At 35.9% G+C, this 19014-nt stretch overlaps 2 protein-coding genes across 2 annotated transcripts in view; both read left to right on the plus strand.

The window, feature by feature from the left end:
• The window catches only part of LOC124222913 (dynein axonemal intermediate chain 3), a 74759-nt gene that overhangs the window by 36859 nt on the left and 18886 nt on the right, over positions 1-19014 (plus strand). The gene's annotated exons all lie outside the window — the stretch shown is intronic.
• Positions 2150-5596, plus strand: LOC124222914 (cytochrome P450 9e2-like). Its single transcript, XM_046634413.2, has one exon. The coding sequence runs from the start codon at positions 2180-2182 to the stop codon at positions 3716-3718; it is 1539 nt and encodes a 512-aa protein (XP_046490369.1). The 5' UTR covers positions 2150-2179; the 3' UTR covers positions 3719-5596.

Here is a 19014-nt window from a genome sequence, read left to right on the forward strand (position 1 = left end):
AAGATTTGTGGCCATAACTAAAATATGATTTTCATTATTATATCCTCTTATTTTCATTTTTCTTTTCTCCTCAGTTACACAGAGCGACGAAACGGCAGTAACTTTTATTTATTACCGACGCTCAGCGTCCTATTAATATATACCTATACTTATGCGTATAATATATACTATACATGTATAATATATATATATATATATATATATATATACACACATATATATATATATATATATATATATATATATATGTATATACATATATACACGTGGCATTAGGGTACCTATATTAATTTCACCCGAACGATATAACAATAAACCGTTAAAACGCTCGCACACATATGCACAAAATACTCACACACACACACGGAATAATAATATACGAATACGATGTCGTGGGTATTATTCAGGCCCCTTCACCTCTGATTTACTCCGTCCCAAAACTGTCGTTAAATCTCGATTAAACTTTATCGAACTTCCCATGTATAAAGCCATAAGGCACCCATAGACTGGGTGCTGAATCTGCGTCTTAAGACTATAGATGGAACGATATTAAACATTAGGTGCTTTGATTGAAGACCGAAATGTAACAATTATACGCACCAGGGTTCGAAATGCAGTGTAATCGATCAGGCGAGGAGAAAATACCGGCTGATAAGAAAGACGATCGGATTTGATTGTAAGAAGCGGTTTTCACATCGAGGCTAAGATAAATTTGAGATATTGTTAAACCTTCGAGATTGCGTGATGAACTAATAACTGCTAACTGAATAATTTGACGAGTAGGAAGAGCCTTTTGCCTCTTTGTGTGATAAAGAGAATCGGATAAAATGGCTGGAATTGAGTTGGGAGTTGGAAAAACAAAGTGAGAAAAATGGAGAAACGGTTACTTTATAGTTTTTATGAAAATAGACTCGTCGAGAAACGATAATTGTTTTAAATCTTGCGACTCACGAGAGATTAAGAACGTAACGAATGATTGGTTATTCAATTTTAACGAGCTAATTAATTTCGCGATAATTATCTACCACTGTTATTTTTTGCTATACAATTTTCCCTACTCAGCTCGACGATTTTTATTGTTACTTTTTTTTTAGAAAAATTATTTCATATCCAATTTAAAATTAAACTCTGCTCAATTAATTTCATCTCACCTTGTTTTCTCGCCGATCCTCAGTTTTCAAGTTTAGTGTAACGTCTTTGTAAGAATCTTTGCTGTAAATCACTAAGGCGATTCAAATTTTCACCTAAAATATGTTTACTAAGTTCATTGTTACGTTATGTTATCTTATGTTGCCTACATACACTATTCATTGAACTTAGAACGTAAAGATTTTTAACTGTCACAGTTATGTCAGGAAATGAGATAAGGATTAATTCGGAATGATTATACGGATATCGATATAATAAAAAAACAAAAAGGAGAAGGTATAACCGTGATCGATATAACTTTACAGAACAGTGTTCAAACAATCTCTTAACTTGGCAATACTAGCAATGCATGTTCAATTTGCAGTAATTCGCAGGCAGCGATAAAAGCTCATCAACTGTAGTGACTATGCATCATAAATAATAGCCAAGTTCGTTTGACCTTAGAACCTGATATGCAACGGATCAAGGTAAAAATAGATTATGAAATAATATTAAAGAAGTCAAAAAGGAGAAAAAAAAAATTAGTTAGATAACGAACTTTTATTATGAAAGTTTGTTTTCTGTATAAAATATTCTTTGAATTACTCATCTTTAAAAAGATTTGCAAATCTTTAGTCACACTCAAACCTTAAAATTAATTTGTTTCTGTTATCACTTTGTCGTTAAATAATTAATGAAACAAGTAATCGGTGTACCCGTTAGTCAATCGATTGTCTACTTTTAGTCAAAGAGAAACGGAGCCAGATTCAAAAACGTGTATTCGAGTTCACGAATATCAATGACGAATATTTGCGTCCGCACTTGCATTCACGAATACATAAGAATTTAAATATGCCACATCACTATACTGTGTCGTAAATTGAAGCTGTCGTCAATTTGTTAGGTGAAAAATTGGGGCCGAGTCTCGTATATGCTATAGCGAAGCGTATATGAACTTTGATGTATGCGAGTTTCGTTCGGATGCGCAGTTACATACGCCTATTTAAGTGTGGACTGGTAATCAGTCCGTCAGTGAGCTCAGAGTCCAGCCATGGATCAGACGTACTGCATAATCGGCCTAATTTTGGTGGCAGTCTCGCTTCTATACCGGCATTTGACCAGCACTTACGGTTATTGGAAAGAAAAGTCTGTACCATGTTTGGATGGAGCTATACCTGGTCTCGGACACGTCGCGCCGATGATTTTTCTGCGGAAGCAGATGACTGATTTGTACCAAGAGTTCTACAACAAGATGCCGGATCGCAGTGTAATCGGTTTCTACAACTTTCGAAGCCCGTCTTTGATCCTGCGCGATCCGGAACTGGTGAAGTGCGTAATGTCGAAAAACTTCAAGGATTTCTCCGACAATAACTTCGATATAGACAAAAGGATGGATCCTATACTTGCCGCCAATCCCTTCTTCACAAACGGAGATCGTTGGAAAGCCTCGAGACAGCAATTGAGCGCAGCCTTCACCTCGGGAAAGCTTAAATATTTATTCGAGTCGATCAGGATCGCTTGTGACGAGCTTGACGGGTATGTGAATAAAAAATGCAGCGGAAAAGGTCACCGCGATACAGCCGAGCTGGAATTAAAGGATCTATTCTCGAAATACACTGCTGAGATCGTCGCAAGCTCAGCCTTCGGTGTCGACGGTGACAGCTTTAAAAGTGACAGTAAAGACGGACCGTTCAGAGCCGTTGGACGACTGGTGTTCGAGCCGAGCATCGCGAAGGGTCTGATCCAGACCATCGTGCTGTTCGTACCGATGCTGTCGAGGATTCTGAAGATACGTTTCATACCCAAAGAAGTGGATCAGTTCTTTAGGAAGATCGTCCAAGACGTTATGAAGCACAGGGAAGAGCGAGGCGTAAAACGTCCGGACTTCTTGCAGCTCATGATCGAGGCTAAGAAGAACTCCAAGGTCGACTCGAGCTTGGAGCAGGTCTTCGATGACAACGTCATCACCGCTCACGCTGCCTCCTTCTTCTTCGACGGGTACGAAACTGCCAGCATCACCTTAAGCTTCCTGGTATTCCAGCTTGCCGCACATCCCGAAGTCCAAGATCGTCTCCGCCAAGAAGTCGTAGACGTTGTTTCAAAGAGTGGTGGCCTCACTTACGAAGCTGTCCAGGAAATGGTGTACATGGATCGAGTCATCAACGAGTCAACGCGCCTTTTTCCCGTTGCCGGAGCTCTGCTGAAACGGTGCACGAATGACACTGAGCTCGTAGGTTCGGACGGAATCACTTGTCCCGTCAGTACTGGAACTTTTGTCGTGATACCGACTGCTGCTTTGCACACGGATCCCGAGTACTGGCCGAAACCTGAGGAATTTAATCCTGAACGTTTCACCGAGGAGAACAAACAGCGGCGACACAAATTTGTCCATCTTCCGTTTGGAGAGGGGCCGAGGATTTGTCCTGGACAACGGGTCGCCATGCTTATCATGAAGGCTGCTGTCGCGACGATCATTCAGAAGTACAGATTCGAACTTTCGTCGCGTACCAAAATTCCCATTCAACTGGACCCGAATTACTTTTTGACGAGTGCTGTTGGCGGACTTTGGGTTAAATTCACACCGTTGTAAAAGGAGCTGCTTCTTCATGGACTGATAATGTAGGGATCTTGGCCCCTTTGGCCTCGAAAGTCGAATCGGTAGTGATTCAAGGTCTGAGAAATTATGATCGTTTTCAGTTTCACTTGAGTTTTTCTTGACTTGGTTTTTACAGTCAGTATGTACAACATTCACTTCATTAAAAGTATCTCATATCATCCTTTCTAGTCTCTGTTGTTTCGAAAATCTTGCTTGTTAACAACGGGAGAAACAAAATGGTTTACGCAATAGCAGGTAATTTTGTATGCCAGAAATTAGTTGTGAAAAAAAAGTCCAGTCCTTATTCAGTCATAGTCCGTCTCCTACGATTCTTGAACTTTACATTATAATAAAGATTTTCAACATATATCAGGTTTGGTGATGGGATTTGTACAAGTAATTGTACCTAAAAATTTTTACGGTTGTGATTTGAGGTGTTTTGCATTCAAGTAGAGATATTGGATTTAGTATTTATGTATAATAACTATACCATACAATTATCGCATAATATGAACAACTCTGACCTGGTACAATCTTATCGACAGACTTATAATAATTGGTTTGAATGTAAACACTAACCGCCAGACGAGAAGTTACAGTTCTCGATCATGTTTTCAACCTTGGATATGTATCACCCAGCGAGTTACTGCCAATTTGCGACTATCGCCACTTGTCGTTATGACCTACTTTATTGCGAAGCTCATTTACCCATTACCGCCAATTTAAATAGCTATCATTGCTCAAAGTGCGATATGAGAGAATTTTTCTTCATCCAAAAATAGTATCATTGTTTTTTCTCCTCGTGAAATCAACGTAACAGTCTTTTTAATTGTTTGAATATGACGGATTTGGTAATTAAATTAAGCTTGGGGCCAAAGAAAAGCTTAATGATTAATCGAACAGATTTTTTTCATACATGAATAAGAGATTCAAAAAACCATTGCCCATTGACGATAACTGTTGAAGAAAGTGATACGATGAATAAAATTCTCCTAAATCGCATGAATAATTTTCAAATTTGTAAAATCCTGAAAACTATCTTTATATACGTAATGCTATATATGGGGCCTTCCATGTCAAATTGATCCCTCTTTTCCTGCACCATTTTTGATTCGTTACGCGATTTTTTATACGCTCCGTTTCAAAATCACCCTCATTAATTACAACGAATTGAGCATTTGAATAAAAATTCCGAAAAAATTCGTGGTACCGTATAAGAGTTGGGACAATTTCTGAAAAAAATTTGAACAAAATCAAAAATGGTGAGGATCAGGTGTCGGTTGGATTCGCATGGAATTCCCCATATGTATACATATACTCGGGGTGAACTTATACTTATATGTATGTATAGCATGCACATACTCATCCACATATATATATATATATATATATGTATTGCGATTTCGTCAAAGGATCGTAGGGACGTGTGTCGTACGAGGCGTAAGTGTCTTATAGGTATTTCGAAACGCCGGTCGATCGGTGCAGGGAACTTTAGACCGCCCCGCTTTTTTCCGTATAAGGTACGTATATATACACATACCCATACGTGTACGGTGAAACGTGGACGGAATTCCTGAGCGGAAAAGTGAAAAACTTACCTCTTTAAGCTGCCTCTAAGCCCGGCTTTCCCGTCAGATATCCAAACGTGACAACTTATCCCTCCCCCATACCTTAACCCATTCCCTTTTTCTCCTCCGGAAACACCCCTCGTGTATTATGTTGTTGCCCTTTTTTTCGGGCAGAGAGATGATGGAAAAAAAGAAGAATAAATAAGAGAATAAAAATAAAACATGAAGAAAAAAAAAAAAAAAAAAAAAACAACACGCACACACACACTGGACGGGAAAAGTTTCGCAACGGTACTCGTCGTATCCAATTTCAAGACTATAAGTCAATTTTGAATCGTATAATTACTTTTTGCTTCTCATTTGTCGGTCTCCTAATGTTTTTTTTTTTTTTTTTGTTGTGTTCATTTCTTATTTATTTCTCACTTAAAGTTGTCTTGTATAATTTGATTGTAATTTGTACAAAATTGATGAAATCTGAACATGTATTGTAAAATTGTATAACGGTCAACAGCGAAATTTTACCAATCAACGAACAAAGCTTTCCTCAAGGCTGCTTTCGCTGTATATCCGCTACGCATTACTATCCGTAGGTAGATGTGTATATATATATATATATCCATGCATATTATGTATATGTATAATGTATGTGTACGCAGATTGTGATTAATATTTATTACGTCCTACCCACGATTTTCCAACACCGTTTAACATATACAAATGTATACCATACATACGTAATACATAGTTTATTATGTATCGCGGCAAAATTCACGTTACACAGTCAAAACTCTCTGCAAGATTTACCTCCTCGGTGTAAAAACTTACGTGAATACAAATTTGAAAAATGAAAAAAAATAAATAAATAAATAAAAAATCGATCATCGTACAAATTGACGTTACTTGTATATATATATTGAGAAAAAAAAAAAAAAACCCGGTTACGAAACTTCTGTAAAATTGTCAGTCGTTACAAATTCGTAACGAAGGGAAGTTAACGATTGCGAAAAGTTGGAATCTCCACAATTAAATATTTATTCACCGCGTATGAGATCGATCACTTGTTTCCTTTCCATCCTCTTTTAACAGTTTGAAAAATACGATGTTCGGAAATCTTTTTTTTTTTTTTTTTTTATTTTATTTTTTATTTAATTTTTTTTTTCTCCCTTCAAGGATCGAAAAGATTTTACCCTCGTCGATTTCCGCGGACATTTCTATGAACACGCGATTTATTCAGATTCTCGGGATACGTCCTCCGATACGGGTTTGGAAAGGGAAAGAGGGGCGGTCAATTTTTCATACAGGGGTAGAAGTTTCTTTACCTTGTCCTTTATTTTTTTTTTTTGTCTCGTCTTATCGTCTCTCTTTCACCGTTCCTTTTATATATATATATATATATATATATATATATATATATATGTATGTATATACTTTTCTGTATTCAATTTGCGTCGAAGCTCTGCATCTATCCTCGCTTTCGTACCTCTTGGCTTTCCTTCTCCGTCCGAACTCGGTTCCCCTTTTTCTTACCTACACCTGCCGTCGATGTACACACCTTTACGTAGGCCAACCCGCTACCCGGTGCAGATCGAGCAGCCCCTTGATGGTAATAAGATGTAAAACGTATGCGGCGCGTATTAACATAGCTCGCCTCGTGTACCGTCAATATACACCCCCTCCTTCTCTCTCTCTCTCTCTCTCTCTCTCTCTCTCTCTCTCTCTCTCTCGCTCTCTCGCTCTCTCGCTCTCTCTTCACCCGGACCCGAATCTAGCCCAAGATAATTCTGGGAAACCCCCTCACTCGAGCATAACGGAATGGGTCGAGTGTCTGCTCGCGAGTGATGGATTGTGTGTTTGAATCTATTCGGTGTATATATATATATATATATATATATATATATATATATATATTGTATGTATATATACGCGCGGTTTTCCTCTTGGTGTGTGAATTTTCACTCGCGGTTTCTACCAACCCATCAAAATTTTGGTAGATGGATAGATTTGCATTCTGTACGTGCGTGTGCGTGTGTGTGTGTGTGTGTATTGTTATGGCAACACTGATTATATTATTGTTGTATGTACGCGTGTCTGTGTGTTTGCATTTTATCGGAATTTCCAAATATTGGTTGAATATTATACTAAAGCTTTTTTTTATTTCTAGTTTTACTGAGTACCCATCATAGCTTCTAAATTTTGTAATCTGCAGTATTCCTGTTCATTTTTATTAATATTAAATTCAAATGTTTCATTATTTATCTAGTTAAGTTTCGTCGATTTTTTTTTGTTTTTTTTTTCTCCCTACTGACAAGACAATTTCGAGTTTCGATCTTTCGGTTTTTGATTTGGTAAACATCGGTTTATAATATTTCAATTCTTGATATTTCGGTTCTGTAATTATCGTTTGTCGAATTGTATCTCAATGCGTGAAATTAAATCGAAATATTATCGTTCACTTTTTAATTACTCAACATTCAATATTACGGAGAATTTTCAATCTCCAATTCCTCGGATTTTCGTTTTTCAACTTTGATCTATTGATTTCGGGCAATAAGATTTCCGTTTCATGTATTGTTATATTACGGATCGTGACGTTTGAGTTGAATATAAATTTCAGGAACGGAATAACAATTAAAGTGCTACAACGTGTTTTTTCGCAAATTCAAAAAATCTGAAAGAAAGAAAGTGAAAAATCAAACGAGCGTGATCTTTCACATCACGTATTTTCGCATATTCTTTCTTTCAGTCTAAATAAAATTTTCAGGGATTGCCACGGTGGAAAATCCCAAGTTAATTTTTTCCAAAACACCCTAATGCCTACTGAAAATTGAGTAAAAATGTTTATATATTTGTATATAAATGGCAAATTTGTCAGACCTTGCGAGAAGGTTTAAAAGGTTGAGATAAATACCTGTGCTTTTTTATGAAATTTTCATTTCTTTATTTGAAACAAACATTTGGAAGTTGCATCTCTTAAAAATTTGGAAAAAGTAAAAAATACGGACGATCCTCGTACAGAAGACGTGTAGAGAAATTCGTTGCCAGTTATCCAGAGGCGATCTTCTCAAATTCGTTTCGTTCTCCGAATCTTTGTCCCTTATTCTCGCCGGCGCGTTTCCTTCGCCCTAACAATTTCTCCCGCTTAATTGGACACAGCTACTTTATGCCAGGTGGATAAATTGGCGCACTTTTTCATTCCCGTTACGTACGCGTCGTGTTAACCGTACAAGAGACGCGTCTGCTAACGCGGCAGATTCTCTCTGAAATGAAAATGATGCAGAAAAAGAGCGAGAGGGGATGAAACGGGGGTTGAAAAGGGCCGGCAGGCACAGAGCGGCAAAGAAGAGTGCCGGCACCGAATCACGGGGTGGAATATAGGCGCGTGTGCTTTATAGGTGCCGTGCCAATTTGGCTTAGGCCTAGCCCTACGCTTGTTAAAATTAATTAATTTCCTCAGAGAGAGAGAGAGAGAGAAGGACGGAGAACGCGGGGAAAGCGCGAGAGAGAAAAGAGCTGGAATTGAGACGAGAATGCGAGAATTATCCTCAGCGCAGGAGGGGGGGTGAAAAGTGAGCGCAAATCAGAGCTTATCTCAATTCCAGATACTATATATGATCGTTAATTTTCGATGTGTTAGATTCATATCTGGAAGAATTAAATGACGGGCGAATTCCTTGGAGAATATAAAAATAAAACGTTATCTCGTCGTTGAATATATATGTATATATATTTTTTCAATTCACACTCTTGTGCATGTTTTACACGAAACATGAAATTTCGTTCCAATTATTTTCACTTTCATTACATCGCGACGACATTTGTTAATATCCAATTATTTTTCGTACCATTTTTGGTATTGGTTTTTTTTTTTTTTTTTTTTTTCTGTGGTATTTTTACATACCGTTACGTTTGATCTTGACGGAAAAAAAATGTGCACCGATCAATGATGCAGAATTGAATTTGCCTAAAGCTCGAAGAAACGTTCGGACAAACAGGTTGCATTTTTTGTCGTGTGAAGACTTTTCGAAAAAACTTTCAATAATTAATTATTGGTAATCGTAATATAGAAAGTCCTGATGAAGTTTGATAAAACGTGAGGAATTAGTTGATGCAGTAATTTTATAAGGATTGAATTTAGCCAATAACAAATAATCTGGATTGCAATCTTGGTAAAAATATTTATATCTGCAATGTAAGTACAGTTAGAGAAGTAGGACTTGATTCAAGGTCAGGAAGATCGTTTGAATTTTTTTTTTTTTTCCATCGCATATTCGTGTCTACACTTATCAACCGCATATACATACGTGCCTATAACTTATCGAGCATATGGTGCAAAAGAAATACGTCCAAAAACGAAGTCCAGGTAGCAGACCCACTTCAAAATCCAATTACCATTTTTCGATAGTTAGGAACAAGTTTGAGGTTGCGAAGGTTCGAAACTGGAGGAGTAGTAGGTATATACCTAAAGTGAGAAAGAACTTTGAGTGAAAAATAAATTTTCCACCCTTTAAAAAAAAAAAAAAAAAACGGTTGAATAATTCGCGATGGGTACTTGAAAAATTGCCGGTGAAGACTGAGGAATGAAGAAAGATCCGAAGACGGTGAGTTAAGTAGGAAAGAAATTATTGCGAATAAAAGAAAAAACAGAGAAAAAAGGAAATTAATTCAAGTAAGTTTTAGATAATATTTTCGTATTACCAAATTTGTCGGTGGACAATTCGCAAATCGCGTGATAATTGTAGAGGAATTTATTCGTAACCGGCTTGTCATTCTCTTCGTCGCATACCGCAACTGGAGAAAGTTTTTTACAGGTATAAAAGGCACCGCGCCAAGCGATCAACACCTTCTCTCCTTTTAAATTATACCCGTGGGCTTCGAGGGTTGCGTTTTAAGGTATAAAGACATTTACAAGCCTTTGATGAAAAACGATCCTTTTTCATCGCTAACGAAATATTATACTCAATATACACGGTGTTTCCTAGTAAAATGCCGCAGCTTGTTCGGTTGCCTTACACCGAGGGGCTGAAATATCGTTAAAAAAGATCTGCAGAGTTATCGGTAGTTGCCGCAGACCTATCGATAACTGGGTAGGTCTGTTTTGACGATATTTTAGCCCCTCATTGTTAGGCAACTCAACACATTGTGGTAATGACTCGGGAATATCGTGTAGTTGCAAATGATATGCCGTGAAATTTAACCTGAAATTTGAAGTCGGTTTTCTCGATTTGCTGAAAAATAATTAAAAATAAAATAAAAAGTGTGAACGACGGAGTCTTCGGGTAATTTTTTGCACATGTTCAGGGTGTTAACGGCGTATAAAACCAGGGGCTCAAAGGCGCATATTATAAGAAAGCGGGATTAGGTATGTATATATACGTATAGACATAACACGAGGAACAGGCTGCGTATATAAAGTTTTTAATTATTAAAGGTAATATTTTAAGTTTCCTAATTACGCCGTATTAACTTAACAATGGGAAATTAGTTCCTGCCCCGGAACTTTTGTTCGCGTATCCCTGTGTATTTATTCTTACCAACCGCGGCAGCGTTTCAGGCATCATCAACAAACAGCAACCTGGAATCCGGGATAAGGCTCATTCCCGAGTCCTGCAGGACCACGGGAAGACCATAGATGCTCGCCCGGCTACATGAGTCGGCCCGAAAACACCTCAGCCAACTTTTTTACGACCCTAAATTTGCCCTCAACCATCTCCGGCATCCCCTTGACTTTTTATAAAACTCTACATGCCGCAGACTCGCAATTAGTCAAACCTTGCAGGTTAAAAATAAAATAAAATTTCATTTACTCATTCTCATAAATTTTTTTCACCGTATTCCTTTGCATCGTACGAAGGTTCTGCACTTTTATCAGATTTTTCTCTCTCGGAACAGAGATTAGGCTGCGTACAGGGCATTCCTTGCCGAATTGACCCGTACTTTTTTTTTTCTTTTTTTTTTTTATTACATTTTCTCAAATAAAATGAAATCATTTTTTCTCAGCTTCTGTGAAAGTCGTTTCAAAATTAAATACAGTTACATCGTCGTTAGCTGTAATTTGAAGAGAAAATTAAACGACGTAAAATCGATTAAAGAGAAAAGCTATGTGAATCTGATTATTGCGAATAATAAAGTCGACAAAAGGGTGATACCTTTATTTAAAAATGATCGGAAACGATGCTCGTTATTATTCAATTTATTGCTACCTCGCGAACAATTATTTTGACGTTCATTCCTTTGTGTATCCTTTACTCGCGTGTGATGAAATTATGAAATTGTGTATTCGTATACCTCTTTTTGATGCTATTGGATGATCGCGAGGCGGGCGAAGCTACATAATCCAGTCGAATTTATATTCCGTACGCTGCGTCGTTTATAATGAAATACTGAAATTATCATTTTACACATCCCAAACGGGTGATACAACCCATCATATACGTATCAATGTGTACGCATTAGGTATTGTACAGCCAGACGAGTCATATATTCAAATATAGTGTATTCTACAGGGTGTTCTATGTCGAATAAAACAGATTGACGAAATATCTCAGCTACATTAATTTTCTAATAACGAATAAATTATCGCGAAAGAACGTTTTCCCGATCGTAACTTTACTTGTTTTAACGAAGACAAACGCGGACGCTGAAAGTTTTCCAAGAGATCTAATATCACAATAATTTATTCTAAGTAATAAGAAGAAAGGGCTACTAGATACAAAAGTTCTAGAAAATTTTTATAATTGAAGTAATACAATTTTTATTCAGAAACAAAGGTGACAGAAATTTCATTGCGTTAAATTTATCAATAATTTTTTACAGTTCCGTTAAATTACGGCAAATAGATCTTTCATTTCGTTTTGTCAAATTTTTACAAAACTATCCGACGATAATTTGTGAAGAAAAAAATTTGACGCCTGAATGCGATAAGAATACGTGAGATAAAATTATCGTTACACAATATAATCTTTGGTCACTCGATTCTCGTAGTTTTTGAAACGCTTTCTTCATTAGGTTTGCTGAAAAATTAACACCCTTTACATCGACAAAAAAAAAAAAAACTCGTCGGCATTAGTAGCAAAAAATAAATCAAGGTTTTTCTCATAGAGTTTCATCTCTTCATTAGCGTTGCCGAAAATAAAGAAGAAAAATAAAAATGTATAAAAGAATTAACAAAGAAAAAAAAAAAATAAAATAAAATAAAATAACAATCGACGGCGATAAAAAATCCGGTAAAAAACGCTCCCACGGGGAATTCGTAATTACACAGATTCGTTCGGGTAAATTTTCAATTCGAGTATATTTGGTCAACTCCCAGGATCGTCGTCCATTATCAATTCGACATTAATTTAACCGCGTATACAACGTCAACATTTCACTCACACATTGGCATAACAGCTGGTATAACGAATCGTCGATGGGTTTGAGAGTTTAAATTTTAATCACAGCTATGAGAAGAATTACAAACGAGTAAGAGAATTTTTTTTTTTTTTTTTTTACCATTTGTTTTACGTTCCTAGTGAGAGAAAATTTCATTTGGTTCCATTTTTTAACGTACGTAATTTTGAAAATTGTACGATTTATTTTCGCAAAATTATTTTGAAAATTGAACAACGATACGCACTTCTCAGAGTGCTTAATAAGTTTGAAGTTCTGTCGGTTTTGAATGAATAATTTACTTGTTACGTACACCGTACGTATAAAGTCAACCGGGTTAAGAAACTTGTGTGTAACAAAGTTTCGTGCAAGCAACTTTTAATACCCTTCTGCTCTGCAGAGATGAAATTGCCGTAGGTAAATATGTATAAATATGTATAAATATGTATACATACGTAACATATATATATGAAAAAAAAAATTTTCGCGTGTTTCTCAAATGGGAAATTTCAAATTGCCACCAACACCTTTTAAAATTGAGCTAATAATTTTTCCCAGCGGGAAAATTTTTTTCTTAGTAAATAGGTCCTTTCAAGATCATAAATTCGATAGGTTAATTTTTTTGGCTCATCCTAATGCGTGTACTACTATTTTTCAATTGATATTTTATCTTCATATTCTGTTGAACTTACTTGTATCATTAATATTATTATCGTTGCTGTTGTTGGTGTTACTTTAGAAATTGATAACATTCTTTGAAATGCTTGGATTTTTATTTTCGCACTTGTTTCCGTGTCGGACGTATTTCCACCCCATTTCAATTATAATGTGAAAACTCTTTTTCACGATTTACCGACTTTCCTGCCCGAGTGAAATTTTTTTTAATTTTCACTTTTCGTAATTCATAATTATGCTTTATACTTGCGTTTTTCTTTCCCGTTACGCGCTGGTTTCTTTCGGGTGAAAAATTAAAAGTGAAACAGAAGAAACGTAATGATAAACTATTAACTCGGTTTAAAATGGTAAAATCTACCTGTTGGAATTATTTTTTCATCGTGTTTTACCGCTGAGAACTTTTTGTTTCTGTTTTTTTTTTTTCTTATTTCCCTTTTTCATACAAACGTCGGAACGAGATTCATCGGAAGTTTGCTGAAATCAATGTTATTTTTAAAAAAAGTTTCTCGACTTTGATTGCGTTTCTTTCTCTCGTGATATTACGACATGTTCCAATAATTTATTCACTCAAAAACAGAGGTGAAAAAATGCTTTCTAATTTATCGCTACATATTTTTATACGATGTAAAAAACTGCCGCGTAATTATTGTTAACAATTTATAAAGCTGGCTTTATCCTTAACACGATTTTATCAATTAAATTCTGTTAATTAAATTTCGAGAGAGAAAAAAAAAAAACGTTTTTTAAATTTCGCAAATCCGTTTTTACAGAGCAATTCGCGAGCTTGCGGAAAAAGTTTTTCAGGTCACGTATAAACTTTAACTCAAGCCGTAAAACTTGCGGGTAAAAATCACAATGAGGAAGTTTGTGTGCTTTTAGTTTGTTTATTGGTCAATGGGGTTAAACTTCGTTGTATGTACAGGACTAGAGCAGAATGTCGCGCTTTGACATTTCGCCCATTGTTCATCAGCTACAAGCTGCATATTTTTAATATCTATGAACTGAAATGTCCACCTCATAAATTCACCTGTGTCTTGATATGACATTCTTTATGTAATTAGTGAACTTGGATATGTAGTAGCTTTGTTACATGTGGACGATTGGTCACTTTCAATGAATTACTTCAATAAAAAAAGAAGAAGAAAAAAGGTTCGCAAACACCCGAATTTTATCCAATGAGACGAAGACACGCAATTTTTCTTACAACTTCACATAAATCGCATTATTTCTAATCTATTTCGATTAATCGATTGTTTCGAATTTTTTTTCAACGGTGCTTACGAAACCAAAATTTCGTTAATTTCAGTTCGTAGTTTCGACAAGGGAAAAGTTTTTTTTTGATAATTTGTAGTTTCGTTGAAAATATTTTTCAATTTGCGGTGAAAATATTCATTTATCTTTCGTTCATTATATCGAATGGGTATTTAGTGAGTAAGAAGATGATAATAATTAATACGTTACTTTACGGTTGTGAGAAACAAAAACCGATTATGCGGAAAAATAATTGCTTGAATCGAAAGTCGGTTATTTTTGGTCTCTTTTAAATATCACAGCTAGAAACGAGGTCAGCTCCATGACTTTGGCCGACTATTAAAAATAAAATATATTAAAAGGTTTGCTTCGTGGAATGGGAAAAATCGTGGAAAAATATATATATATATACATAGCTATCGCTCTTGTGTAAAGAGTGGATGAACACAACACACAGACACACACACCGAAGGCGCCTTCAGTTTTATGGGAGAGGCGGATATTCCCAGTTTCTCCTGCAGCACTTAGCGAGAGAGCAAAAGCTGTTAGCTTCCGGTTGCTGATGTTGTCTCAAGTAAACCGGACAAGCTAGTTCGTTATCAACGCACAGCCGCCTTTCCTCCGCCCTCCGGCTCATCCCTTGTACTGGGACTGTATAACATATCTTGATTTTTCTCGATTTTTCGACTTTATGGGAATTCGATGTCGGGCTCACTTTGGATGAAAGAGGTCCAATAACGCGAAGACGGTGAGGAAGAAATTTGGTGGAGAAGATGATCTGAATTAACGGGAAGATACGGTAAATATGGCAGATGATGCGAGAGAAACGAAAGAAATTTCCACGTCTGGAAATGAAAAGAGTCTTGATCGTCAGATCTTTTTTTTTCAATTCGAACAACAATGATTGTTCACTTATACAAATTTATTAGGTACACTTGTAATTAAATCCTAAAATTACAATCACGTTACTTTCAAAGTTTGTTAAAGAATCAAATTTTTATGAATGGTGTTTATAAATTGAGGATTACTTAAGTTTGTAACTAATAAGTCTGATTACAGGCTCATGAGAAATGACTGTATTAGAATCACGAGAAAAACAATGAAACCCAATATATTTTCTGATTTTATCACACTGATACAATTTTCCTGTTTTCAGCCGGATTTTTTTTTTTCAAATTTCTATCAATGGCACCGTTTTCTCTATGTCAAAGCTGAAGTTTTGGTAAATTCTTCCCGTAACAATTTCTGGAATTCATCAAGGCGTATACAATTTCGATTATACATTCAAGTGTAAACGGCAGTTAATTATTATTCGCAGTGTTTTTTAGATTTGACAAACAAACACGAAAATTTTATGTACCGATTTCTTGGCTTTTTGAAAAAAAAAAAAATCCTTATCCATTTGATTTTATCATTCTACAATTTTCGACTTCGTATTTTTTCAAGTCCATTTTCTTGATTTTTATATTCTCGCAAACTTTTTCCACTCGCCTCGTAACTTATTTTTTCTTTTTTCGTTATTTAACAAGAACTCTGCAGCTGGCTTTCGGCTTCACGCTTCAATGCTCGCGCGAAACAATACTTTCCTTAGCAAACGTGCGCGGATGTACGTTTACCGAGAGGTTTTAGACTGCAAGAAGCACTGCAGAGAGTCAGAGACGCTGTTTCGATGGCTCTCGAAAGCACAATGCAACCTGTATATATATATATATATATATATATATATATATATATATATATATATATATATATATATATATATATATATATATATATATATATATATATATATACTTACGTTTTTCGGTTTATACCCACCTTTTATCAAGCCTCTATATTCTAGAGCTTAACGGTTGAAAATACAGCGCGAACAAACTCAATTTTTCTTCCTTACTTTTTTTTTTCAATTTTTCCCCTTGTTGAGGCTTACGCGTGCAAAAAAAAAAGAATAAAAAAAAAAAGAAGAAGTTAATAAGCATCAAGAAGAAAAACTCAAACTAAAAGGAAAACATAAAGCACTGAAATCGTTTAATCATATTATTTTTATCATATGTAGCGGAATAAATTTTTACCATACATTTTTCTATACGCATATTATATACATATCTCGTATATACACGTTATTACGAACTTTCTTTGAAACCTTTTTTCGTACAAATCATTTGACTCGATTTTTTAGTCTCTTCTCCGTGATTTTGATTCTTGTATGAGTAATGGTAGAGTTTTCAGGCACACCTTGGTTTCACGATGCAAATCAGACGAGATCTTTGATTATTTTTTGTGCATGTGATATATAAGCCAAGAAGGGATACAAGCTTGTCCGACGGTTTTGTGCATCTTCAGGCGAATTTGTATATCGTAATATTTTTTTTGAAATGGCCTGTAGTTAATTTAACATAGGCTAAATTCGATTGCATTTATGCGATTTCAGGGTATATCTGATCACAGTCGGCCTACATTTCGGCAACCGAGAGTATATTTTACGGATGCTGATAATATGTACTCCGAATTCCATAAATACAGGCGCATTTTGTTGATATGTACCCTGAATTGCATAAATTCAGGCGGACTTTGTTGACATGTACTTTGAATTGCATAAATGCAGTCGGATATTAATGAAATATACCATAAATTGCACAAATTCAAGCGGATTTTTCTTACGTCAGATTGCCGAAGAAGAGTTTGGCGTGTAAAAACGTCGTTTCTGCCGACCTTTCGCTCATCTTGCTCAGTATTTGCTCGAATTCAATGCAATACCGGCGATCTTCCAGAAACGGAGAATCGAAAAATGGATGGAAAATGGTAGAAAGAATACTCTGGTTACGCTGGCTGCACCTTCTATTTGAATATAAACAGCCCGTGAAAATGGTACGTTCTAGATTCGCATAGATGGTTTGGGTGCGCCCATTGTATTGCGGTTATAGCGTCCCCGCCCGGCACAGCATTCATGCATCTATGTATTGCGTCTAGTCTGCACAGAGTTCTTCTTGCCCATCCCGTCTCGATGCGTGGGTGTACACAGAAATGCACTTATCTATGCTGATCGACCTGCAAGCTGGTGGTTGCATACCTTGTCGCTTGCTGAATATTTGCAAATTTTTCAGTTCTCCATTCCACACTGCGAAAAATTTCATTTGTTGTAGTAACTAGAAAAATTGAGTAAAAAAGGTATCGTTGAAAAAACTGTTTGAATATTGTTGGAATTACGAAAAACGAGGTACGCCTAACCATTTTGCGATATTCTCGATCATTTCTTGGTAATTGCAACGCAAAATCAGTTTCTGAGGTTTACTCTACTTTTTTAGTCAAACAAAGCTTTAACGTCAATTTATTCTTGCGCGAGCGTTAAATTTTCGCAACGGTTGCAAGAAAATATAGCAACAGTGAGCGTAATGAGAAAGAATAGTAACGGATACTAGACTTTCCGGTAACGGCTGGAAAACTAATTTTCATTTTCTACCTAGAACTATATTTTTCGATTGTGGTAAAAAATTAAAATAGTTAAGGACTGAACGGTAACCGGAACTAAAAATTTCTCTCAGTGTATTCTCATCTTACGCTTCTTACTGTATATTGCGGCTGGAGCTCAATTACAATTCACCCTTACTGTGTTTGCCAAAAGTTGGAATATGCAGAGTGTGGAAAATTGCGATCGTCAATTTTTAACTTCTCGTTTCTCTGTTTTCAGTGAAAAAAGAAAGTTATTTTAATCACCCGGAGAATGATAAGTTGAGTTTTCACTAGATCTAGAAATTATATCTTGAGAATGGACGAATAGATTTGAATGAAAATTGGTAACGTTAGATTTTTTGGATCGATGATCACGATGGCTGACTTTTAGCCACCCTAAATCCGTTTGTTTTGAAAACTTTCAGTTTCTCGCAACCTTTTTTTTTATCCTCTTCATACACACTTTCTTCACACATGTATATGAACTCAAAATCGAAGCTGATGAGTGAAATGTGGGCGAAGACCGATTTAAAAAATTTCTAGTGATTATCTCGTTTCTGGTGTAGTATAATATTTTAATTTCTGTACAAATAGTAATCACGATTCACAATTTCTAAAGAAACGTAAGCGAATTGTTAGGAACTGGATGTTAATCCAATTTCTTTGCATCCAACTTCGTATTAAAATGTCTTTGTATTTTCTACGAAAGCATCAACTCTTTGTTTTCCTTTTAGTTAAATATTCTCTCTTGACGCAGTATTTTTCCGATTTCTTAGAAACTGCAGTATTCAGTACATTCAAGTGAATAACGATCGCATTATAATATAATAAAGCGAAATGGAGGTTGAAGTACGCGTTTCCTGTCTTTATTTCTATGTTGCCCTTGTTTTTCTCTGCGACACAGAGCTTTCAAGCTCGAAGAAAATTCGTTACCGCTGAAGCTCTCTATTGACTGTAAACGGAACTCGACGTGAATCC

The sequence above is a fragment of the Neodiprion pinetum genome, chromosome 7 (assembly GCF_021155775.2).
Source record: "Neodiprion pinetum isolate iyNeoPine1 chromosome 7, iyNeoPine1.2, whole genome shotgun sequence".
Lineage (NCBI taxonomy): Eukaryota > Metazoa > Arthropoda > Insecta > Hymenoptera > Diprionidae > Neodiprion > Neodiprion pinetum.

What these genes read in the sequence shown, in the direction of transcription:
- LOC124222914 (XM_046634413.2), top strand. Translation starts at nt 2,180, where the DNA reads ATGGATCAGACGTACTGCATAATCGGCCTAATTTTGGTGGCAGTCTCG.